The sequence below is a fragment of the Phyllosticta capitalensis genome (genome assembly GCF_038381095.1).
Source record: "Phyllosticta capitalensis strain CBS 128856 chromosome Unknown BKA78scaffold_3, whole genome shotgun sequence".
Taxonomy (NCBI): Eukaryota; Fungi; Ascomycota; class Dothideomycetes; order Botryosphaeriales; family Phyllostictaceae; genus Phyllosticta; species Phyllosticta capitalensis.
Window position 1 is genome coordinate 45,327 of NW_027117441.1, and position 23,806 is coordinate 69,132.

The 23,806-nt window shown below is 54.3% G+C and overlaps 8 protein-coding genes across 8 annotated transcripts; 3 read left to right on the forward strand and 5 right to left on the reverse strand.

Annotated features, from left to right (window-relative positions):
• Positions 1–726: 726 nt before the first annotated feature.
• Positions 727–1,688, forward strand: BKA78DRAFT_350582 (uncharacterized protein; the record flags this gene model as incomplete). The annotated part of the gene is made up of 2 exons (XM_066891024.1): positions 727–1,016; positions 1,067–1,688. 2 exons carry the CDS (start codon positions 727–729, stop codon positions 1,686–1,688), a joined length of 912 nt encoding a protein of 303 aa, XP_066746051.1.
• A 55-nt stretch (positions 1,689–1,743) lies between these two features.
• BKA78DRAFT_91280 (uncharacterized protein) lies at positions 1,744–2,411 on the reverse strand. The gene has a single exon (XM_066893955.1). The coding sequence runs from the start codon at positions 2,266–2,268 to the stop codon at positions 1,798–1,800; it is 471 nt and encodes a 156-aa protein (XP_066746052.1). The 5' UTR covers positions 2,269–2,411; the 3' UTR covers positions 1,744–1,797.
• A 620-nt stretch (positions 2,412–3,031) lies between these two features.
• Positions 3,032–4,746, reverse strand: BKA78DRAFT_248538 (carboxylesterase; the record flags this gene model as incomplete). Its single annotated transcript, XM_066884401.1, has 4 exons — positions 3,032–3,389; positions 3,464–3,594; positions 3,648–4,152; positions 4,205–4,746. The coding sequence occupies 4 exons, from the start codon at positions 4,744–4,746 to the stop codon at positions 3,032–3,034; spliced, it is 1,536 nt and encodes a 511-aa protein (XP_066746053.1).
• Positions 4,747–6,029: 1,283 nt separating this feature from the next.
• Positions 6,030–10,506, forward strand: BKA78DRAFT_293261 (uncharacterized protein; the record flags this gene model as incomplete). The annotated part of the gene is made up of 3 exons (XM_066886186.1): positions 6,030–6,272; positions 6,323–8,815; positions 8,869–10,506. 3 exons carry the CDS (start codon positions 6,030–6,032, stop codon positions 10,504–10,506), a joined length of 4,374 nt encoding a protein of 1,457 aa, XP_066746054.1.
• A 5,364-nt stretch (positions 10,507–15,870) lies between these two features.
• Positions 15,871–19,391, reverse strand: BKA78DRAFT_307829 (Retinoic acid induced 16-like protein-domain-containing protein). The gene is made up of 4 exons (XM_066887897.1): positions 19,361–19,391; positions 19,196–19,300; positions 18,215–19,152; positions 15,871–18,168 (listed from the first exon to the last, which is right to left on the reverse strand). Exons 1-4 carry the CDS (start codon positions 19,367–19,369, stop codon positions 16,257–16,259), a joined length of 2,964 nt encoding a protein of 987 aa, XP_066746055.1. The 5' UTR covers positions 19,370–19,391; the 3' UTR covers positions 15,871–16,256.
• A 283-nt stretch (positions 19,392–19,674) lies between these two features.
• On the reverse strand, positions 19,675–20,606 carry BKA78DRAFT_248184 (uncharacterized protein; the record flags this gene model as incomplete). Its single annotated transcript, XM_066884362.1, has 3 exons — positions 19,675–20,079; positions 20,140–20,417; positions 20,471–20,606. 3 exons carry the CDS (start codon positions 20,604–20,606, stop codon positions 19,675–19,677), a joined length of 819 nt encoding a protein of 272 aa, XP_066746056.1.
• Positions 20,607–21,341: 735 nt separating this feature from the next.
• BKA78DRAFT_330227 (ribosomal protein S5 domain 2-type protein) lies at positions 21,342–22,328 on the reverse strand (the record flags this gene model as incomplete). Its single annotated transcript, XM_066889746.1, has 3 exons — positions 21,342–21,936; positions 21,993–22,112; positions 22,165–22,328. 3 exons carry the CDS (start codon positions 22,326–22,328, stop codon positions 21,342–21,344), a joined length of 879 nt encoding a protein of 292 aa, XP_066746057.1.
• A 63-nt stretch (positions 22,329–22,391) lies between these two features.
• On the forward strand, positions 22,392–23,618 carry BKA78DRAFT_91381 (Pre-mRNA-splicing factor Cwf15/Cwc15). The gene is made up of 3 exons (XM_066893956.1): positions 22,392–22,584; positions 22,633–23,292; positions 23,342–23,618. Exons 1-3 carry the CDS (start codon positions 22,552–22,554, stop codon positions 23,357–23,359), a joined length of 711 nt encoding a protein of 236 aa, XP_066746058.1. The 5' UTR covers positions 22,392–22,551; the 3' UTR covers positions 23,360–23,618.
• The last annotated feature ends 188 nt before the right edge of the window (positions 23,619–23,806 follow it).

Sequence of the window (23,806 nt, forward strand, 5' to 3'; positions counted from 1 at the left end):
TTCCACCGCATTGCGAGTTGCCCTACTCGTGGCGGTCATCGGCAGGGCCCGTGTTTGCGTCATTGGGACAAGAGCCAAGTCAATTAGAGGTTTGGAACAAGCTCGCCCGTCGTTGGGCTCTATCACGTCCAAGGGGGAGTTGGATATCGCTGGTGAGAGAATTCGAGGCTGAAAGGGGGTGTCTTGGGCCAGACTCTCCACAACCAACCAATCCACTTTTCTTGGTCCATCAAGGCTTTATAGCTTACAACGAATCCAGATCGCCCAACGGCCCGTCACAGTTGCCTGCGTAGCTCGATGCGCTGGTGTTGCGAGGCTCAACCCGAATACGAGTGGGGCAGGTAGCTCCAAGTCCAAGTTGTCCTATGAGACGTCCCTGACGAAAGCGAACGCCAAGGGAAAAACAAACCCAATCTGGCCTTTATACTGTTGCCTAATTAAACACTGCCATGGGTCTTGCAAGTCCTGTAACACTTGTAGCGCCAGCATGGCGATCACAAAAGGACTTTTGCAGAACCACCTCCGACTTATATCCCACTACGGCCCTGAAACCATTGTCTCGCACCAATGCTTTTGACAATTGATACAAGTATCTGCCAGCAATTCCCTCAACTCCCTTTCTGCTCCCAAATTCATCAACTCTCCCCAGCCTCCTCTCCTGCGGCCAGCGCGGCGACAACCAATTCCACCACCAATTCAACTACCCCCTCGGCTCCCCCTTCGGCCATGGAGAACCTTCCGCCAGTCTCTCCCAAGGTGGTTGACCTCGCCGTAGCTGACCTCACCATCTACGCTGCTTTCCTCCTCCCGTCAATTGTCATCACCTGGGTCCATGGCAAGATTGGACTGGTGACATGGCCCATTCTCATCTCCTACATTGGCATGCGCTTCCTGGCCGACGGGTGGCAGATTGCACACCGCGACAAGCCAGAGATCCCCGATGCCGTTGTGATCTTGACCAATGCTGGTTCTACTGCTTGCATTACTCTTCTCATCATGGGTGTGATCTACGAGTGGTAAGTTGGGGATTTTGATGCCCCAATTGTCAACACTGACACTTTGATAGCAACATCATCATGCCATACAAACGGCGATGGTCCGACAAGATATTCCTCGCAGTTGCCAACCTCACCAACACCGTCGGCATCGGTATCGCCACTTACGGAGGAAGTCCCAACGCAAAGACTCGCACCTTGAACAGCGTCGCCCTCGACAAGACCGGCTGGATTCTCCAAATCGTCGTCATGGCAATCCTCATCGGCTGGCTCGGCATCACCTGGCCACGTCTGCAAAACGTCTACCCATCCCGAACCCAGCGGCCGGCAGCATGGCTCTTTTGGACCTCAGTCGCCAGTATCCCGTTCCACCTCATCCACCTCATCGCCAACACGACGCTGGCCTTCAACCTGACCAGAGCCCGATCCCTGGACCCGGTCATGGGCGCCTTCAGCACCAAGCTGTGGTTCTCCTTCTTCATGCACCTGTTTGCATTCCTGATTCTGGGAGTCGGCGGCTGGATGAGCATTCCTCGGGGCATGGACAGAAGCCAGTACAGTAGGAGCAGCAACAGCCACTCGCAGGAAGGTCTCGAGGTCGAACGGACGAATACAGACGAGACTGACATCATTCCGCTGCACCCAGGTTTCTCTATCACAAATTTCACAACATTCCCAAAGATGAGATCTTGAGAAGTCCGTTGTCACGAAACAAGCGTACGCGTCTCCCTCAGAGTGTCGGTGGAGGTCTTTCGGTTTGGTGAGGAGTTTCTCGGGTCTACTTTTTTGATGGAGCGCCTTTTCACTGACAATCCGAAAATCTTGTGTGGTTTGGTAGCTCTGGAGCGTCTTGTCTTTTCAGCGAGTGATCGGGAATTGAAGCGATTCTCCAATGGCGATGCGGCATTTTGCAGAAATCTTGATGCCTATTCCAATTCCCGAAGCCAACAGTCTTCTTTACTCGAGCCGTCTCTTGGATGGTCACCATCTGATGCTGCTGTATGCACGCCCAGCGACCCAGCCACGGCGGGCGGGAGAGGTGCAAATACGAATGCGCCGAACGCTTGCAGCCCGACTCGAGCGATACGGCGCTCGATGCCACGCGCCTTTGCATGCGCCATTGCGCAACCACCGCAGCGCGCAATTCCTGGAAAATGTCTCGCGGGGCATGCCACTTGAATATCACCATCTGCCATTTGATGAAAAAATCGGCCAATGAAGCCCGCGGGAATTCGAAAACAGGGGCTGCAAAAATCGTATGCGTTTCACCCATCAAGCTTGTTCGACCTTAATCCAACACGAAAGAGATCGCAATTGAAAAGAGGTAATTGACGTTCTTGGAAGGAGCATAATCCAGAACACAGCCTATGGAATGGCAGGCTGAGATGGGCGGCAGGGAGTGCCCCCGTTGCTGGTAACCCTGCTCCCATTGACTTTTTGGGTCGTCGGTTCGTGCCGTAGCCACCATTGGCTGACGTTTTTGCGTACCTGGAACTGCAATTGGTGAGGAGGCACGTCGGTCAAATGTCTGGATTGCTGATGGTGTTGTCGCGATCGAATGCTTTGTGTTTCAGATGAAAGGGTCAATTCTGTGCTGGCGCACCATCTCCTGGAAGCTGTTCATGTCGTTGTCACTTTCGGGATCTCGAGGTTCCGCCTTTTCAGCTCTGATTTGAGTAATGCTGTCAAACACTACTGCGAAACGTTGCTCTCACCACGTTTTGGAGTGACGCGTAGATGGGCGAAGGGCGTCAGTATTTCACGAAGATCAGGACAAGAGACGTCCGGAGGCTTAGATCGACAAGGCTGTACAGGAATGAATTCGGCGTACCGACAAAGAGTTTGATTCTCGGGCCTAGACGTCCAGCTGCCGGATAGTTGCAGCTCACCGAGGAAGTAGTGAGCCGGATATTCACAAGCACAGTTATGCAACTCCGGATGTCAAAATCCCATGGTGACACGACAGAGGCACAGCTGCTTGGTCCCACTCATTGCGCCCTGGAAAGTCCAATGGAAGATGCAAAAGAGGATCCACATCACAAGAGACCGCGAGCCTGGCACTCCGCCTCAACGGAACTGACGTTGCCCATCTGCGCCAGGACGCCATCAACGGCAAACTTCCTGACTTGGCCGTCTTTTGCAGCATAAGCGGGCCATCCGAGACGATCAAGTCCATTTTCAGGGTCGCGTGCGAATGCAACCCAGGTGTCTTGCATGGTGTGCGAGACCTCGTACTCGAAAGGGGTCGAGTTGCCACGGAAGTCTGCGTGCGTTCCAAAGAGCAGGGGCAGTTCGCTTTCGTGGTAGGCACCCATCCAAGGGCGCGGCGAGATGTTGGTGAAGTTGCCCGCGTAAAAGTAGCGGTGGGTTGTGCGTCCAACAGCAAGACGCTCACTGCCGAAATTGTGAGAAGACGGAAATGCGGGGCTGCATAGTCCACTGGTCGCAGCGGAGAATGCCAAACTTACTAGGTCATCTTGGTCGCAGGGCAAAGGAAGTACTCATATCCCAGTGTCGCTGCTGTGGTCATGTTGGGGCCCTCAGGGCTGTATGTGGCCAGGAAAAGGCCTTCGGCATCGTTGAAACCAATGATTGCAGGCTGACACCGCTCGTTAGCTGTTGTCGCCGTTACTTTCCGGGGATGAGACTCACCAGCTGGCTCATTTCGCCATTCAGGGCCCTTTCTGTGTAGTTTTCAAACACCAGCTTGCCATCAACCATTGGGGCGAAGGTGATCGACGGACTATCTCCTGAATCTTCATACTCAGCCACAAACTTCTCAATCTTCCAAGCGGGTACATCGCGCATGCAAGCAAGTTCGGCTTGTGGAGAAGTCTGATTGCCACATCCCAGGTTTGAAGCAACAAAAGTAAAGTTCAGGCCAGGCGTGTCCGGGCTGAGAAGCTGGTCGAGGTGAGCGGTGCCAGAGTCCATGATCAAGCCCTTGACGATTGGCTCCTCAGGCCAGGCAAAGTTGTAATAGTCAACAGCGACAGCTCCAGCTGACTGTCCCCAGATGACCATGTTGTCGGGGTTGCCGCCGAACTTGGCGATGTTGTCGCGCGTCCATTCGACAGCAAGTCTCTGATCCATGAGTCCCAAGTTCACTTCATCCAATCCTGCGGCATCGGGGAATCCGAAGATGTTGAGGCGGTAGCTGAAACACTGTCATTGGCAAGAGATAAGAATGTCTTCAAGGCGATGCTCACTTGAAGGAAACAATGATGTGGTCCTTGTTCCTCTGTACCCACTTGTCCGGAATCTGGTAAGGGACGTCCACGCCTCCAGTTGCGAACCCGCCACCGTAGAACCAGATCAGCACAGGCAGGCTTGCATTGGTCTCTAATGCCGTCTTCGGAGCCCAGACGCTGACAGTGAGGCAGTCTTCGCTCGTACCAGCGCCGCCAATCATGAACTGAGGAGCGTCGGTTCGCAGAATTCCAGGATGCACGGAAACATATTGCCAGCAGGACGGCGGCAACTGCGTCGAGTTGATCACTTCATTCCCAGAGGCGCGATAAGCTTGCGGCGGTTCCCATCTCAGAGAACCAAGCGGAGGCTGCGCAAAAGGAATGCCCAGATACTGCGCAACATCGGGGGACGCGGTCTGGTTGACTTTTCCGTGGACAGTGATGCCGTTGTCAAGGCGAACGGTTGGTACGGACCCTGCAGTCGATGCGACGGCGGAGCCGGCCAATGCCGTGACTGCAGCGCAGAAAGCAGTGCCCACGCGGGCGAGAGAACGGTCCATCAGCGAAGTTTGTGGGGAGAAACTCAAATTCAGGGGGTCAGGGGAATCTCGGAAAACACCAACCACGCGGGGAACTTACGACTTTATATTTACCCCACGCTTTGAACCCTTGGGAAGAACATGCGGGGCGTCGGATATTTTCTGCAACAGCGATTCGGCTCTGAAGGGCAATGATGGCCAGATTGTCCGAGAATTGGGCAAAAGCGCCGGCCGGCACGAGTCATATGTTGACCCACCCCCTTTAGCGGGCCGCACTGCCGAACTTTGATTTAACCAGACAGTCAACAATCACTCCAGGGCATTTGCTTTGGAGCAGTGATGAGGAGAGAACGAAATGTTGCGGACTAAGAGTGAATCGCACGGATCCAAGAAGCTGAAGAGACCGACCGATGGTATAGTGTGGGAGCCGAACCCCAATGCATGGAGACATCTTCGCAATGCTCGAGAGAAGCCGCAGCGCTCTCAATCAATCGCAGTTGTCAAATTCATCTCGATGCTGTCTGAATGGACATCACTCTGTAAATTCTAGAGCAACCCGAGTGCGCAGGATGACGCAACGTCGGCTCCGAATTATCAACTATCGCTCAGAACTCGTGGAGTCACATCCAGAGATGTGCTTGCACATTTTCAAAACATTCCATCACAGTAACGTGGCCGGGGCGAAGTTGAATGTTTGCCTCCCGCTTCCATCATCGCAGTCTTTTTGCAGATGGAACGATTTACTGAGGCTTTGACACAACCGACGGAGTTGATCGAGCCTACAGAGCAGTGTGATGCAGTTTACGTTCTCTTTGGATGACCACGTGAACATAGACCTGGCCCAGTGCCAATTTCTTTAGCCAACGATGTGCTTTTGTGGCTTAAGGCGGTCAGCATGATTCTGCTCTTACTTTTGCAGCATCGGTCGGACGGTAAGCTGTGAACCACCATTCTCGAGCTCTTCTTTCGATTATGTTGGCGCTGTTGCGTTGCATGTCAAGATTGCTGACCGAGCGCTGTTCTTAAGACATGATTGGCTCGTGAATCATTGCAGCACTACACTGATGCAGGAATAAGCATGCCCTATGCAACACAGTAATCGTGTGGCGGCACTTCAAGTGGGGGCGGGGGCAGATGCACGACGCTCAACATCAATCTGCTTCCAGCCTCGCCGAAGAGCGTTCACGCAGGCCGCTCCCGCTCAATCGACTCGAACGTCTTGCCGCCTTTCCGACCTGAATTTTCAGCGAACTTTCCGCCTGCTCCTGCATTTGAAGGGGTTTCCCTTCCCCACTTCCACCGACATGAGTTCGACGTCGAAGCCGCCGGAGATTATGACCTACGAAGACATGTGGTCTGAAGCAATCCCGGAATACTACAAGAATGCAGGGTACACAAGCAAAGAAGCATTTTGCCGGGACCACCAGAGGGTCAAAAAACAAATCGAGGAGAGCGTGCAGCCGCAGGAGTCGTCAAGTGGTCATGGAAGTATTTTTTGGGCACTTGCATCTACATCGGTGCAAGTAGGCGGACAAGCTGCTGCCTTGGTTAGTTGGACATATTTTCTCGAATGATGAGGAGTTGCCGACAGACATAGGCTTTTGCACCTGCTGCTCTCATTGCAACGGCCGTGGATCTCCTCATCAAAACAGGAAAGAAACACTACGATGTTGTCAGCGGCATGGAAGATATCCGCGAAAAATCACGCTTCTTCTTTCAAGAAATTTCTCTTCGTGAACAGCAGGAGAAGAGCGGCTTTGTGCTCCAACCGGAGCTGAAGAAGATTGACTTTGACCTCCTGTGTTCCTATCTCAGAGTCTGCGGCCTCATCGAAAGATATGCTACTCAAACGGATAGGAAAGAGAAGGAGGCTTATCGTCTTGACAGCAAAAAAATGAGTCCAACGGGAGCCAGACCACGAAAGAGAGATCGGCTCCTTGGCCGCTTTTCGAGCGCGGACAAGCCGAAAAGACTGGACGAGCCCTCTAGAAAGAGCCAACCCCGTGTCCATCTGGAGCTATTCTTTAATCTTCTGGTGGGCGAGAATGAGCTCGACAAAGAACTCGAAAAGATTGTCACCTACACAAAACAGTTCGATGAAGCAAGAAGTGAAAGAATACGCTTGAACGCGGAGAAGCTTGTCGACCATACGCAAAAGAGAGAGCAGGAAGAGTTGCTAGAAAAGTCCCTGAAGGTTGTCAAGAATCGACTGATTATTCGGGATGAGCGCTGTAACTGGACCGCAAAGCACGAACGACTCGCAGACAATGCCATCGAAGGAATGGGAGACTGGATTACTTGCTACCCACGCATCAAAGAATGGAGCGACTTCAGTATCTCTACCGGCCAATCAGTTTTGAAATTACAAGCACCCATGACGCATGGAAAGACTTATCTCTGCCACCGCGTCATCTCGCACCTTCGAGACATGGAACCACTCCCTGAATCTGGCGCCCCGGACGTTAGTAGTAACGCCACGCATCTTGCGTACTACTATTTGGGCAACCACGGTAGTGACGAAGAAGAAAAACCATCACTTCGCCATGCAGTTACTGCAATTGTTTGGCAATTTGTTCAAGCTGACATGGCTTACCGGAAGTCCGTTGCAAAGGCTTGCGAGCCAGGGAAAGAATCCTCGAAAGAATCCAATCTTTGGGATCTGTTGAAGGGGACCAAGAGCTCGAACTTCCTCATAATCCTTGACGGTCTTGATCATGCTGCTGCACAGAGGAGCACTTTAGGGTATTTCAAAAACTTTGTGCAATACCTCGGCTGTGAGAAACAGAGTCGATGCCGAATACTTTTGAGCGGGAGCCCTCGGAGCCTGGAATGCATCAAAGACTACGGCTCTACAATCGACTTGACTCAAATGGACGAGGTTCAAGGCGATGTTGAGTTGTTCGTGAAGACTATCCTGGACGATGATGCCGATCCAACGGATGGCGAGACTCAACAGAACACCATAGGACAGGATTCGCCAGAAGCCCTTTCTGACGGGCTCGTTGCCATGCTACGTGGAGGAAGAAATTATGATTTCATCAACTTCCTTCTGGGCAAAATAAACCCTGGCTTTTGGCCAGATGAAAGACTAAACACTTTGGCCAATGATTTACTCAAAGGCGGTGATTTCAGTTTGGTCAAATACCAAATCCGGCACTTGAGTCAATTTTTGGGTGACAGCGAAGCCAGAGACCTCAACGAGCTCATCCCATGGCTTGTCCTACCGAACAACGCTTGGCCAACGTTGAAGAGAATTGAAGAAATTCTCGTCCTGAGTCGTGGCGGATCTCGCCCCCGTTGGACAGTCAAAGCCTACGTGACGGAAACGTTCAACACCCTACTCAACGTAAAAAGCGAAACAGTCAGCTCTGAGCATCTTAGTGGATTCTACAGGGAACACTTCAAAATTACTAACGAAAGATCGGTTTTTGACTCCGAGAACTACGACAAGCAGCCCGACAAGATGAACGATGAGCAGATTTTCTCTTCGGATATTGAGAATTTGAACCAGCGCATGAAGGACTCCCTGCTGCACGAAAGACTTGAAGAGTCGTTGGAAAAAGAACACCTACATAATCGAGTGTACTTTGATCCAGTCGATGGACACATCAGGATGATTACTGCCTGTCTCAGGGCAGCTTTTCAGATGGATGGAGAAAATTTCGAGTCTCTTCTTGAATACTCGGCCAGATGGCTTCCATGGCACCTGGATGAGATTCACCCAAAGATGCTCTCCGCTTCTCAAAAGTCCATATTGGCCGAGAACATGCCCCTATTGCGTCAATTATTCGACAAAGACGTCGTAAGACGATGGTTCAAGAAGAGGTGGATCAAGCAGTTGAATGAAGGTTGGTTCTCTGCAAAGAAGAAATCAGATTGTGTAATGAAGTGGTTGCATAGCTCAGGAGTGGCTTCAGAGGCAAAGGGCCTGTTTCATGACGCCGATTTGTTAGGACAAGCATCCGAGTGGGCGGCGATTTTGTGGTTTGAGGATGGAAACTTTCCAGATCATTCCTGGTGGAGAGATTATCGACAAGAAAGGGACTCTCTGGGAGAAACCTGCAAGTGGGTTGTGAACTTCTTGAATAAGGTATGCAGGCATAATTTGGTTTTTATTGCGTGAGTTGCTGAATTCAACTTCAGGAGTCACGAGTCGATGATGAGGAGAAAGACCAAGTTTCGCCCAATCTTTCGATCAAAGATATTACACAGGCAGAATCATGGGCACAAATGGTCTTGAATGTCCACGACAAAACAGACAAGTGGAACCTTCGAATGGTAGCAGTTCTGCTTCATTTCGGACACGACGAGGAGGCCATGACCAGGATCAAAAGTATCGCAGACAGGACTTCGGACATCAAAATTACACGTTTTATCGCCGCAGCACTACTGGAATGCCAGAGGAACATTGATAATGCCGCAGGCAAGGCGCTTGGCATGCTTCAACCACTTTTCAACCGGTTGAAGCTCCAATCCCGCGAGATCCTCTCATCTGACTCAAAATTTCTTGATTGGAATTCAATCCTATACGACATGTTCAGAATCTATTCTCGGGCTGGAAGATTCACAGAGGCCATTGACTGCTGCCAAAGACGACTAGACTACCGATCAAGCCCGAAGAATCGCAAAGATCTGTTGAACATGATGTTTATGGCCAGCCAGTCAAAGGAAATGATTGAAAGATTGCAGGCCTTGGCACCGGAGGACTTTCTGGCGCTTTTTGAGTCTTTTGATGATGCTTTCTATATTCATGTTGCTGCAGCAGCGGCCAAAGTCAAGAATCTCGACTTCGCGCAAATTTGTCGAGCGACCTTGAAAACCCACGGCAAGTCCGACTTAGCCACAGCCTGCCTCCGGCTAAGCTATGGTATAATCTTGACCTGGACCGCTTCCTCAGTCCACGGCCACGAGGCAGCCATGGAACAATGGGTTGCAGTCCTCCAGTTTCTAGGTACCCAAAACTTAGAAACGAGTTCCGATTTCGATTCCGATCTGAGGTGGCTTTTGGAGAAGACAGCAAGAAATCTTGGTTGTGTATGGCTTCGAGTCGCAAGAACAAAGCAGCAAAAAGATATATCAGAGCACGATCGGAGCGTGTATTTTCCATTCTACCATCGCTCACTCAATCGGTTCGACGCCGCTATGGGACGAGGAAGCTTCACTCTTGCGCGATTTTATCAAAGCTGTGGGCACGAACAGAAAGCAGCAAATGTGCTGAAGCCAAAACTCGACTTGGCAAGACAGTTGCTTTCAGATGATGACGATTCAAACGATTGTGTCGGTTACGAGGTCTTAGCCTGTCTGTTGACTTGTCTTGACAAGTGCGAAGGTGCAACATTAGCTTGGAGACTGGCGTTTGGATATGAAGCGGGTGATGATGCAAAGAAAAGACCAAAAGATGGATGCTCGTACCTATGTGACGGATTTTGTGGGGCAGGCTGGGAACGTAGCCTCCCAGAGGACCTGTACTTCTGCAAGGACTGCGTCGAGGTATCTTTCGACCAACGCTGCTTCGAGAAACTCATGCAAGGAACCCTTGGTTACAACCAGTGCGACAAGGACCATGATTTTCTGCGCGTGCCCAAATGGGACGCCGAGAGTGCATTGGAGCTCAAGCAAAATGTTCCAGATACCAAGAGCTGGGTAGAGGGGGTTTTGGAACGTCTCAAGATCGCGTTGGATGAGATGTGTACCCCAAAGGACAATGAGACGGATGAAAGGATGGGCGGGTACCTTTTGGAGAATCAGGACGGAGTTAAATCAGGCGTGTTGACTGTTTAAAAGCTGCGAGGACTCAAGGAGACCAGCAGCAGAAGTTTTCAGGTCCACCGCAAGTTAGGGAATCCAAGGAAGCATCAGCATCGATTGCCCAGACAATTGAATTTCGGACCCCCATTTCCCCCCTTTTTTTGGATGACGATTCCTCAGCCCCTTCCCTCTCCATTCCTTGCGATCGGACCCAATTATTACCAGTATGCTGAAGTGTTCACTTATTTGGCGACCAAGCGCTGTGCAGTCACCTAACTTTGTGTATCGTCTATCGCGTCGTCCAGTGCCTCGTCCAGCACATCGTCCAGTCAGCCAGTCGCTAGGTAGTTGGGCTGATGGAAGTAGAGGCTGGGTACTTAGGTCTGACACAGTCGCCCCTGACGTCATCAGTGGCAGTTAGTCGTCAGGTAGGCAGTCGCGCAGTTAGTCGCGCAGCCAGTCGCGCAAGCAGTCGCGCAGTTAGTTGTAAAGTCGCGCCGGTGGAGGGAGGGTCAGAAATCTGAAAATCTGAACACGCGGGGTCAGAAATCTAATCGCCCCAAGGAAGAGAAAGGGGGGCTAGTAGTTCAGTCGCCGTTGCCCAGTCACGCGGTGGCTCTCCCTCGAAGGAGTTCAGCTTGTTTGGAGTGACTAGCAAAGACACATCAAGAGATCTACGGCGAAAGGTCATGAGAAGCGTGAAGCATGCCGGCTTGAGTGTGTTGACCCCTGAATAGGCTGATGGGAAACTGACCCCCCGCCGAACCCCCTCCCGTTCAGCTCCTTACTCCTCTCCATAATCAGGCAATAAGTTGTTCCTGGTGGGGTTCTCTTCGCGTGTCTGACTCCGCATCGCACTCAATGTATGGCTGAGCGACTGCTGAATGACTGCCGAGTGACTCGTGAACTGAGACTAAGCGACTGGAGAGTGGACGATGCGCTCCGGTCGACGACGCGCTGGACACTTGACGATGTGCTGTCTGGCTTTGCATTCAGCGTTGGCGTATCGGAGCGCAGGCGTATGGGCATACTGACGGACAAGTGGAGCCCAATCTGGTAACTTTCAACGTTGTAAGATGTAAGAAAGGTATGGAAGACGAGCTTCAGCTCCCAAAAGGGGAAGGAGGTTCAGAAATTGACGTGGAGGATGAGTAATCTAGCCATGCCAAGTGTTGCGTGGCCTTCAGGTGTTGCGCACAGGGAAGGAAGCCACGCTCCACATCCACAAGGCTTCCGGCAGTCGCGCACCGCACCATCAACTCCAACAACTGTCGACGGATTTCCTCACTCCAGCATCTTCACCCCGAGTGCGTCCTTGTCGCCTCCAGTCCCTCATGTCTTCTAGAGTCTTCCTACTCGTTTTCATTTATTCTTGTTTTTACCCTTTTGCCGCCCTGCACCTCTGAGCTGAGCTCTCTTCCTGCGCGGCGGCATGGGCATGCTTAATGGCCCTGGTGACTCTCCCAACAGTCGCGGCGCATATATGAGCAGCGTCAGCCTCGCGCTCTTCTGTCTGGCCGTCCTCTTTGTTAGAATCAGGCTTGTGCTTCCTTTTGCTCGACATCTTTCAGACGCTGCTAATGCGCGCAGACTCTACAGCCGCATCGCTCTTCCTGGAAGCCCTGGGCTCGATGACCTGTTCATTATTTTCGCGACCGTCAGGAAGCGCCTCCTACTTGGACCAGCCGCCAACTGACTGTCAAGCAGATTTTCCTGGTTCCACAGACCTTTGCCATCCTGATGCAGGTACATGCAGGATGGGGCGAGCACACGTACAACTTGACCCTGGAACAGCAGAACAAGAACCAGATGGTGAGGTGACGCATCTCCATTGTCTCGTCAAATCTTCGATCTGGAGCGCTGATGTGGAAGAAGTACCGATACCAGTACATCATCTTCAACTTCATTGTCGCTTTGTAAGTGTTTTGGAAATCTTGACTGCAATGCAGACGAACTGACCAACCTAGCTTCACCAAACTCTCCATCTCCTGGCTCGTCCTGCGCATGACGGCCGGCGCCACGACGTTCGGAAGACGATACCAGCTGGTCATCAAAGCATTCATCGCGTTCCTGATCGTACGCGTCATCACCACCGTCATCGTAAGTTTCGACTGCACCACAAGACTCAATCCGCCAGCTCACATGACAAGGTGCAAAGCTTCCCCTGCTGGCCAGTGTCCAACTACTGGCATCTCGAAATCCGCCCGCAAGGCTGCTTCAACCTCTTTGGGTGGATAATAGCCACTAGTTGCATCGAGACTTCGACCGACATCATTTGCCTCTTGATTCCGCTTCCGCTCCTCTACATTGTCAAGATTGGCCTTTTGGAGCGCATGATTCTCCTTGGTCTCTTCATACTGGGCGCTATTCCGAGCGGCTTTGCTTTGATGAGGACGATTCAGCTTGTCCAGTGGCAGAAGGACAGTGGCTCTTTGCTCCAGAATGACTTTAGCTGGTACTTGTCTTTGATGAGGCCCTGTTCTATCTTTTCATTACAACTCTTTTGAGGGAACGGCAGCTGATCCGCAATGCAGGCGCTGGGCTTTCGTTCCGTTCTGGAGTCAAGTCGAGACTACCGTCGCCATCATGGTCGCATGCACGCCCATGTTCTGTCCAATCTTCAAACGGACCGCCCGTGCTTTGGGATACCGCCCATCAACGTCAGCTTCACGCAGCGGACCCCACAGTCATTCTCGGTCACTCGAAGACTTTGGAGGAGGGCGACACAGCTGGCTTACCCACAGCGTCAGTGGTCGGAGCTCGAGAGCTGGTAGGAAAAAGGCAAATGGCTCGTCGATATCGCTGCCCCTCTTCCACTTTCCTCGTCATGTCCCCCATCCTCATTTGCGTGTTCCTCATATCAAATCCGACGGAGAGCAGAGCCGGCCCGTTCGTCCTCCTCCACCTCGCAATGTCTTTTCTTCGACGCAAGTGCCACAGACATCCCGCTTCGAGCACCTCGAGACAAGCCAAGTGCCGACACTCCCACAACTCCGCTCTTTCAACTCTCGCCGCGACTCCTGGGCGCAATCAAGGGCATATCGGTCGCAGTCCCTCTCCGACACTCCTTCGGCAGACTTGTTTGACCGTCCGTTCTTCATTTCTGCGGAAGCAGAGCCCGGGCCGGCAGCATCATCAGCGACGCCACCAGACACGCAAAGTAGATTCACGCTGCCTCCACCAGAAGAAGTCTCCGAGTCACTATCGTCTTCTACTGCGCCACCCGGTTCCGTCGATCCATCCAAGAATGAACCGACGCTTTTCAAGAGCACTTCTCGCTGCAGAAGCAAAAGCAAAGCCGCAGATGACGCGAGGCCGCCAGCAGCCAGCCGTACCGCGGTCAAAGAAGAAGCAACCTCGAACGACAAGGAGCAGGATTACGCGGAGCGCTGGAAGCGAGACATTGAGATTGAGCGGGCTGCGACGGAGGCAAAGTCGCGGCAAGTCCTGGGCCTAGACGACACGGGCGAGGATGTCGGGGCAAAAGAGCGTTTGGACGACTGGCTCGGCAGTCTGTGGAGCTGGCGACGTGGCGAGCCAGGCGACGTTGAGGAACCACCTGAAGCGAATTCGAGAGATGGAGTCGACGTTGCAGATTATGCCGCCGCCCCTGTCTCGAAGGAAGAGCAACGCGACAAGAACGCCGTCGTCGGCCCCAGTCCGTTCAACCTCGCGCGTCGCTTCAGCCTATTCCCGACTCTGAGCAATGGGAGCGGAGGGCGCGGCACTCCGACTCGACAGAAGGAGGGAGAAGGCACTACTGTCGAAGAGCCGGGCAGAGGCCCAAACAATAATGGACGCGGCAAACACTCCTCCACAAACACTGGAGTGCAAGACGACCGAGTACGCCGCAACTCGTCGCCGGCCGTCACGGGCACGACGACGACGACCATCACGTCCGGCTCGTCGCCTGCGCCCTCGCGCCGCTCTGTCTCGCCTTCTTCTTCTCCTCCGCCGCCGCCTCCTCCTCCTCCTCATGCCCCAGCCGTATCTGTCCCCGTCTCTGACCCAACCGTGCCACCCTCGACGCAATCGCAATCGCAACCATCCGCGCGGCCATCGCAGCAGCAACATCCAAAACCACCACGCCGCCGCCCCCTCCTCTTCCACAGAAACAAGTCGGACCCTGGTGGCGGCGGCGCGGCAAACTACCACCCACCGATCAAGAAGCTCAACGCAAAGGCAAACGCAAACGCACCCTCTCCGCCTGCGCCTCGTGGCCCAGTTGCCCGCGCCCCAACGTTCTCCTTTCCCTACGCCTACCGCTTCCCGCCCGACTCGCCGTCGCCCATTTCGGAGATCAGCAGCGGGCCGGCCGCCGCCGCTGGTCCGCACGTCGGATGGTTGCCTGTGCGCGAGGACTGCGGCGATGAGAGTGGCACTGGGACAGCTGGCATTGGGATTGGGATTGTCAAGACGGTCGGCTGGTCTGTTCGACGTGGTAGCGGGCATGACGAGCTGGACGGCGACGGGCTGGATGTGGATGTGGATGCGGCGCAGAGAGGAGGAGGTGTTGGTGGTGGTGGTGTCCGCCACGGCCGCGCGTTTAGGCGCAGGGACAGCGCTGGCGTGAGGGTGGGCGCGGGCGTGTGGGATGTGGTTGATGCGGTTGATGGGGTTGATGTTGATGGGAGCGCGGAGGAGATGGCTCAGGGGGTTGGTGGTTATTGTGGTTGTGGTGATGCGCCGCGCTGTCTGAGTCTGAGTCGAAGCACGCGAGCGTCGACGTCGACGTCGACGTCGACGTCGATGCCGGCTGCGTCTGCGTCTGCGTCTGCGTCTGGGTTCAGTCGGTTGGCTCCAGCTCCAAGCAGCAGAAGCAGAAGAAGAGGCGGAGACATAGCGGATTCGGCTGGGTGGTAGGTACATAGATACGTCGGTGGATTCCTGGATTGTTGTCTTTTGGTTAGGTGGTTCATTAATTTGTTCGTTCGTTGGATACGTGCCTACACCCTACATAGACATGGCATGGTACGGCGTGCTGGTGTGTTGGATACACCCATGTTCTCCGAATCAAGCGTTTCTGAGAGCCAAAGGTCAACAGTCGAGAATTGGACTGTTTATACTGGGTTGCGCGCGCATGTGTGGACGACTAAAGCCAAAGGACTACCTACATGTCAATCAGCCCAGTTAATTCCCTACTTCTTCCGCGTGATTAGCGTGGGGAGGGGGTTGGGTAAGAAAGGACTGATCTCCAGAGTAAAAGACTCACTTACAATCCTTCTCCAACGCAACAAGCAAACCCATCCCGTCCCACATGATCCCCGCCTGAGGCCAGGTCGAGTTTTCCATCACTTGGGTCGTGTCTACATATAGGTACTGAAGCACCACCACTACTACGCCAAAATCAAACGGGACGGCAGTGTCGGTTGAGGCGAGTAAGGAGTGTGAAGTAGAGTCGAGTAAAGTAGAGTTGGGTCGAGCTTGCGAAGTAATGAAATGAAATGACTAGACAAGTAAGTTTAGGTAAGTAAGTAGGAATAAGGAAGGAATGTGACTAGGTGTCTTATTCTTCGCAAGCAGTGTATACAAAGGTATGCGAAGAAGACAAGAAAGTGGGTGGGGTTGCCCCCCAAGAAGCGTTGTTTGTTGCCATCTTACGCTACATCGATTCAATCCATTCTCCTCCCCCTACCTCCTTCTCCCACTCTTTCCTATTTACAGTTTAGCTCGTCATCTCGTCTCCATGCACCACCGATCGATCAATCAATCAGTCCTCCTTTTCTTACTCGTTCCTCCCTCTTGCCCCTCCCCTCTTGCTCCCTCTCCTCACAACCCCCCTCCTACACAAACTTAACCTCCTGAAACAAGCTCGCGCGCACCTGCAAAATAGCAACGAGCTCGAGGACAAACTGCTGCAAAATGACGACGTTTGTGAGGACATGGCCGAGGGAGACCTCCTTGACTTCTTCCACGTCGTCGTCGCGGTTGGCCGTCTGCGGGCGGCTGAGGGACAGGGACGAGGTGTCTGTGACGGCGGTTTGCGGGCGCGAGGATACGGCCACGTCGGGGGAGTCGACGGTGGTGGTGGGCGGAGGCTGTTGCTCGTCCGGAGCAGATGCAGAAGCTTCGGCGCCAGCGCTGACGTCAGTCGGCACGGGGGCCTCGTTTGTGTTTGTATTCGACTCGCCCTGCTCAGCCCTCGCCTCCTCCTCCCTATCCTCCTCAATGTTAGGCTCGCCAGGGACGGCCGACGGCCTCGCAGGCGCCGACTTGGGCTTCGCCTTTGCGGGAAACTTGACGGGGCGCTTCAGGATCTCGGTGTCCATGGGGACGCCCTTGAGAATGGTGCCGAGCGACGGGGCGCGGATGTGGGGGACGGTGCGGTTGCCAGCGCGGCTGGGGCTGGCGCCGGGAGGGGGGCTGGCGCCTCTGCTGGCATCTGGAGACAAGGAGGGCGAGGACGACGTCTTCTTGGAGCCGGGCGCGGGCTCGAGCCAGGGGGCGGCGGTGAGTTTGAAGGGCGGAGGACGCCCGTCGGCGGCGCTGGTGAGCTTGCGGCCGCGCGGCGACTGCGAGCGAAAGGGGCTGGCGACGCCTTCGAGGACTTGCTGGCCAAACTGCTGCGGCGTGAGGAAGCCGGGTGCCGGCGGGGGTGTTTCCGATGCGCGACGTTGCATGGGCCAGGGCGAGGGAGGGGGGAAGTTGGCGGTGGAGCGGAGAGCTTCGTTGATTTCTTCGTGCATGCGAAAGGCTTGTTTGCGAGTAGCGACGTAGCCATCAAAGTCGGGAATCTCCTTGCGCAGGCTTTCGAGCTGTTCCATGAGCCTTTTGAGTTGCGCCAGGAGCGCGGGTGCGGCTTGCGTCGTCCACGTTGGTTTCCTTCTCGCCTTGAAAATGTCACGAAGATCTTCGTCCTCCTCCTCAAACGTCTCGTTGGGGTCGAAATGGTACTTGGTGGGTTCCACGGCGAGCCATCCCTCAAGACGCATGTTGGGACAGGACGCCAAATTGACAATGGCATCCGTGAGGCTAAGATTCGTGTCCACCGTGTTTGTGAAAAAGTTGGACAGAATCTTCATCAGCGACATAAACAGCGCATCGTCATTGTTCAAATGGAACATGGGTTCGTCCTTGCGGGCTTCCGAGGCTAGGTAATCCACGGCGACCTGGCTGGGCAGATTAAGCCCGTGCAGCGCGAGCATCTTCATGGAACACGGATGTGATTCCAAAAGACTCATGACGTCCTTGAGAAACGCGTCATACTCGGCGTTGAGGGAAGACCCGGGCACTAGCGCTTCAGCAACGTCGAGATACGACTCAATCTCTGCGCTGAGGGCTCCCATGGTCCGTTGGGGATCCTTGTGATGCACCTCGGTCACTCTCACAAGAGTTCCCGTGGCATACTTGTGGTTCTTGCCAAGGATCGTCGTGACCAGCTTCAGAGCAGACACGACAGTTTGCTGGTTTCGAGACTGGGTGCTGTTGAGCAAAAGATCGACCAAGTTGAAGAGCGACGGGTTCATGGTCTCATCCTCTTCCGGGCGCGAGAGCAGCATGAGCGTCGACCGCCGCTGTGACACGGATGCAGATCTTTGGCGTCCAGCATTTTCGTCGGGAAGAGCCAGCAGGTAGCGCAAAATCATGTAGACTAGCTCGTGGTGATCGAGCGCGTCCAAAATCTGCCGAAGGTAGTTGAGAACAGCAACAGAGGAACCTCCGTCGACATCGGAAGATTCAAGCAGAGACGGGTATCTAACAAGTCAGCTAAAAGTCCAAATCTGAGATGGCGTATACGCACAAGAGCTGCTGCAGGAACAAGACTTGGAAATGATCAATGAGCGTCTGCCTCACATCCGGCGAGCGGCAGTGCTCGAGCACATCCTGCCAGAACGCCAGATAGGAGAGAAACGTATCCAAGTGGGTGCGGAATCCAGGAGAAAAGATGCTCTCGGCATCATTCGGGAGATGATACTCGGGATAGTCGGAAAGGGTCAGAATGACCGGCCGGTCCTCGGGAGGATGCAGCACGGAGAGCTTCCGACTGAGCTGGCTGTAGAGGGCACCGAGGCCGCTAGCCATCAACGTCGCCAAGTCGCTCTCGACAATCCACTGCTCCAGCTCGCGAGACTTGGAGGCCGTCTCGAAGATGTACAAGAGGCCCGTGCGCGCAAAGTCGCCTATCCTGCCCTCGTGGTGGACGTGGTCGATGAGCTGGTAGCAGAGCGGAAAGTCTTCCTTTCGAATGATGCCGGCGAATCCGACCTTGTTGAGGATTGCGGATCTCGTGTCCGAGTCGACCTTGCCGGTGGAGCTGAACCACACGGGCAGGATCTCGGGCTCGAGTCGTATCTTGGCCGAGATGCCAAAGAGCAACTCGACAATCTCGGCGTCGGTATCCTCGCCAATGAGCAGCATGTTGGAGCTCGAAATCTTGGACACAAAGGTCATGAGGGCCTCGGCGAAGCGCTCGTTTGCCAAAAAGTCCTCCTCTTCGCTGTCGATGAGGGCGCCGAAGACGGCCACGGCATCCCTGACCAGAGCTTCATTGTGCGATGTCGAGGCAATGCGGGATATGGCCGAGTAGATTTGGGACGACGAGGCGAATTGGAGGCAGAGGTGGGGGGCGGGGGCGCGGGATTCTTCGTTGAGTATCGAGGTGAGGCGCTGGAAGCTTGCTCGCAAGCTATCGAGAGCTGCGGGATCGCCTGCGAGGGAGGACGACTTGTGCCATGTGTTCTGGAAGAGTCAGCAACGCCACGGCGGCAAGGGGAGGACGCACGAGAATCTGGTTGTAGACGCGCTTGAAGCGTGCGAGTCGCTGCTGCGGGTCGTTTGCGGAGGAGCGTTTCTTCTGAGCGCTGGTCCCGCCAATCAAGCGAGTCCACTGTTGAAGAGAGTATGTGAGCATTCAACTCGAGGTGAAAAGAGCATCAAGAGGGCGTACAAAGTCCATGGCCGCAAGCGACAGTCAGGCATGGTGGTGTGGATTTGGGGGGTTCCGGGCAGCTTGTTGACCGGACGTCGAGCTGTCGGCCGGCGTTTCATTGGGTCCCGGAGCACGACCACGCTGATCTCCATGCCATTTATGATTTCTGCTGCGACTACGGGGTATACTAGTTGCTCAAAACACCATGCTCAAACACGAAGAGACTCCTTCATGCTCCCCATGCACCTCCGATGATTCCGATGCTCTCATCAACTCCTTCTGACCAACTCCCAATATAATACACCACTCCCCAGAACTCCCCCAACTCCCAATTACTGCGCCTTCAACGCCGCATCCAAATGCCACTTCATGACCTTCTGGAACCTCGTCTTGGCACCCGTCTCAATGACGTCGCCGTGGCAGGGAATCAGGCGGTCAAAGTCCCACTCGTCAATCCTGGCCATGCTCGAGTTGAAAGCCTTCCTGTCGCCGCTGCTAACCCCATACCACAAGAAGCGCCTCTGGCCCATGGCCTCGCCGCGCATGTGTGTAAACGTCGAAAAGAGCTTCGTCAAGATGCCCGAGTTGGGGTCGACGTCCGACTTGCTATACTGTTCGGTCGCCGGCATGTTGAAGACGAGGTCGGCCTCGATGAGCGTGCGCGTCGGCTTGTGGTTGAAGACGAGCTCCTTGTTGGCGTGCGCGTGCACAAACTCGTACTCGAATTCGGCGTCAAACTGCCACCACGGAGTAAGCATGTGATGCGCGCCGCCATCGCGCCGGGAAACCTAACGTACCTCGGGATCGACCTTGATCTCGTGCTTGTTCTTGGAGTCGAAGACAAAGTGGAACGGCACCTTTTCGTTCTTTTGCTTCTCGCGCTTCTCGGGGAGCGTCTCTGGGCCCAGCACTCGCGCATTGGGGTACTGTTGGTGCCAGGGTCCGAGGAAAATGTGGTGTTCGGCGTCGAGGGCGGTGATGTATTTGACCTCTCCCATGGACTCGACCTTTTTCTTCACTTCTTCGGTGAGGGCGACGGGCGAAAAGACGGCGAGGGATCCATTCTGCAGGCGGACTGTGATTGTTCAGTTAGCAGCTGCGCCAACGCCAAAAGACAGCGTTGCATACCAATGGTTCCTCTGCCTCCAATCTTGATCCGACCAAAGCGCGCAAAGGGGACGGAGCAGGTGGTGATGACATTGGGAACAACGTCCCGAATGACCATGACTTTGTCCGGATTCGAGGGAACGAGTTTGGATGCCATGTCGATGTGTGGTATGCCGTATGGAGGTGGAACAATGGGCTTCAGGACTTATTTGTACGCGGGATAGGGCGGCGGAGCACGGAGAGAGGAATGGTCTCGAATAATGCTAGAGCCATGGCGAATGGTCATGTATCCGGCCGGGACCATGAGAGCTCGGCGACGGGAGCCATCAGATTTGGAAAAACAACTGACGGATTCTATCCTGACGTCACTGGCGCCCGTTCCGTCTTTGAGCCGGACCGGGAGCCCCCTCGACCTTCATCTCGGCCGTTAACAAAACCGCCATCAAGCCCGCAACGACACAACGAGACCCTTTTGCTTGCAAATGTTCCATCCACCTCAAAGCTGTTGTCTATGCGCATCTCACGATTTTGTAAGCCGACCGGTCGCGTCACTTGGAATCGGACCATGCTCACACGCGGAAGACTCGACTTCCGGCTCCGGCTCTATTGTTGTCTGTATGGGCCGTGGTCGAATCACTTCTGCTTCGTTCGTCATCCCTGTTGTTTCTCGTCTACCTATAGGCCCGTCTCAACATGCTCTCCCCTTGCAACGACATCCGGGGCTTAGCAGCCAGGCCCCTCAGATCAGTCCCCAGGCCAGTTCACGCGTGCTGTCGCGTACATTGCCAGCCTTCGCGTTCTGTGCAGAGTCCAGGCTCTGACTGCGTCCATTCCATGGTGCAACGACCTTTGCTGTCGTTTTCGTGCCGAATCAAGACATGTTCCAGGCCACTCATCTTTCATTCTCCGCGCTCAGCTCTGCCATGAGACCTCCTGCATCCCTCTTCTTTGCGTCCTCTTCAAGTCGACCCTGGATGTATTTTGTCAAGGCCTGGACCTTGTTCAATGCAACATTCGTGCATTGCAAGACTGCCACGGGGTCGATTGGTACGCCTCCGTATTTGGCAATCTGACAGAGCTCCCCAAACTTGTTCATTGTGACGATGATTTCGCCCTCGCGAACCTGTTCCTCCGCCATTGTTGCGTCCACCAACACAGTTTCTCCGTTGTTGTAGTAGGAGAAGGTGACGCAAAGGGGGTGATGCAGCATGGATAGCGCAACCGGTTCTCGCTCCCTCGGGCTGTACACAATGACCTTTTCTCCCTCTACAGAGACGTCTGGTCTTCGGAAGTGCTGAAGAGCGGCGATGACGGCGATGCATGAAGCGTCGATGAGGCCTCCATCATGGTCGAGGATGTGGACATCGGCTCGAACGGAAAAGCATTTCGAGCCGGCGACAATGCAGAGGGATTCCGTGTCCAGGGCGCCGCTGCGGCGAATGGCCTTTTCGAGTATGCGGGATAGGATTATCTCGGCGTCTGTCTGACTGTGGGTTCAGTTAGGGTGCTTTACGCCAGGCCAAGTAGCTTGCGCGCAACGTACCGGCCGACTTCGAAGGCGGGCGAGGCCATGGGCGAGAACTCGGTGCTGATGCTGAAGACGCCGTCGAATTTCCGGTCTGCGAAAGGCGCAGTCACGTCTGCTGAGACGCGGGCGAGGACTCTGGTGAATTGCTTTAGATTAGGGTCCTGGAAATATTGCTGGCATCGCGTACCTGGTCTTGCCAAGCTTCACATCCGCAACTCCATACTCGTCGCCAAACGAGAGGTCGAGATCCCGAAAGGTGTCGAATTTGCGGCCGTCGAGACGTATGTTTTCGCCGAGAGCCTGGACAATGAAGTCGCGCTCATTACGAGAGAGTTCAGCCTCGCGCGGCATCTTCTAGATTGCGGCAGGGACTAACGAATGGGTATGGTCAAAAAGTTGTGAATTGCGGATGCGATGGTGACGGAGAGGCGGTCTTTGCGGGCGGAATTATTGCCGGTCTTCACCGCCCTCTCACTTTGTGCCTGGGGCATCATCGCCATCAAGTCGCCGTCGCGGCTCTCCCGAGCATCACAAAACACTACACACCAACTTTAACCTCCTTTCGCTACCCACCATGACGACCGCTCACAGACCTACATTCGATCCGGTATGATTTAACGATTGCTGCGAGGGAATTCCAGCTGACGACCTCTAGGCTCGCGGCAAAGAGGCCCAGCGTGGTCCCGCCTACCACCAGCGCCTGCTGCCGGCGCATATGACCCTCAAAACGCGCCAACCTGGTCAAGGTGGTGTCGCCGATGAGCAGCGCGATCTCCGCGCAGAGCTTCTGAAAGCCGAAGCCGCCCACTTTGCCAAGAAGAACGGCACTCCGCTGCCCGCCAGCGAAGAAGAATCCACATCTACTTCGAAGCGGCAATTGGAGGCTCCACCGGCAGAAGAGGCCGACGCCGACGAATCGCCAGAAGCAAAACGGCGACGCCTCATATTAGAAGAAGCTGCGGACGTCGACGCAGATTCCGACGGATCCAATAGCGATAGTAGCGATGAGGAAGAGGACGATGATGACGATGAGGAGGACGAGACTGCGGAGCTGATGCGCGAGCTGGAAAAGATTAAAAAGGAGCGCGCCGAGCAAAGGGCGAAGGAGGAGGAGGAAAAGTCGGCTCAGGAACAAGAACAGCGCGAGTTCGACATTGCGCGAGGCAATCCGTTGCTCAATCCCACCGACTTCAACGTCAAGAGACGATGGGATGACGATGTCGTCTTCAAAAATCAGGCGCGTGGTACCGAGGACAAGAAGCCCAAGGAGTTTGTCAATGACTTGCTCCGCTCCGACTTTCACAAGCGCTTCATGGTGAGTGCACTGCAGTCAAAGAGGCAAACAACACTGACATCTACGACAGAGTAAATACGTGCGCTAGAGACTGCAGCATCTCTTCTCGATTTTGGCGTTCCTGGATGGCTCTGGCATGGCATGGCGTTGCAAAGAACTATTCGACTTGAGCATGGAGCTCATATGATGCAATTCTGCATTTCCGCTGTCTGGTAAGGTAGACCGTTGTTATCTGCGATCGGCAGATGGCAAGACAAACCTGGAAATATCACTTCGATCCTTGATGACGCAGTCAGCATGAATTCTCCTGGCGCGCGCAGCCATCTCGATTCATCTGCCTGGAATGACAGATGATGATTCCATCCATCACTGCTTCGGCGCGTTCTACAGGCCACTGATAAGCAGTTTTGGTGTTGAGTTGCACTGCTCAATGATCGACGCTTCGACGTGCCCTTTCCCCGCATGTGGCTTCAGGCTTGTCCTCTGATCCTGTCCCGATAGTTAGGCGGACTCCTATTTGTCGACCTGCGGACTC

Bases quoted from the DNA above. Each gene is read 5' to 3' on its own strand.
- BKA78DRAFT_91381 (XM_066893956.1), top strand. From the start codon at position 22,552: ATGACGACCGCTCACAGACCTACATTCGATCCG. The intron at 22,585-22,632 runs GTATGATTTAAC...GACGACCTCTAG, and splicing joins ACAGACCTACATTCGATCCG to GCTCGCGGCAAAGAGGCCCA.
- BKA78DRAFT_91280 (XM_066893955.1), bottom strand. From the start codon at position 2,268: ATGGGTGAAACGCATACGATTTTTGCAGCCCCTGTTTTCGAATTCCCG.
- BKA78DRAFT_307829 (XM_066887897.1), bottom strand. The intron at 19,153-19,195 runs GTGCGTCCTCCC...TGACTCTTCCAG, and splicing joins GCGTCTACAACCAGATTCTC to AACACATGGCACAAGTCGTC. The intron at 18,169-18,214 runs GTGCGTATACGC...CTGACTTGTTAG, and splicing joins TTGTTCCTGCAGCAGCTCTT to ATACCCGTCTCTGCTTGAAT.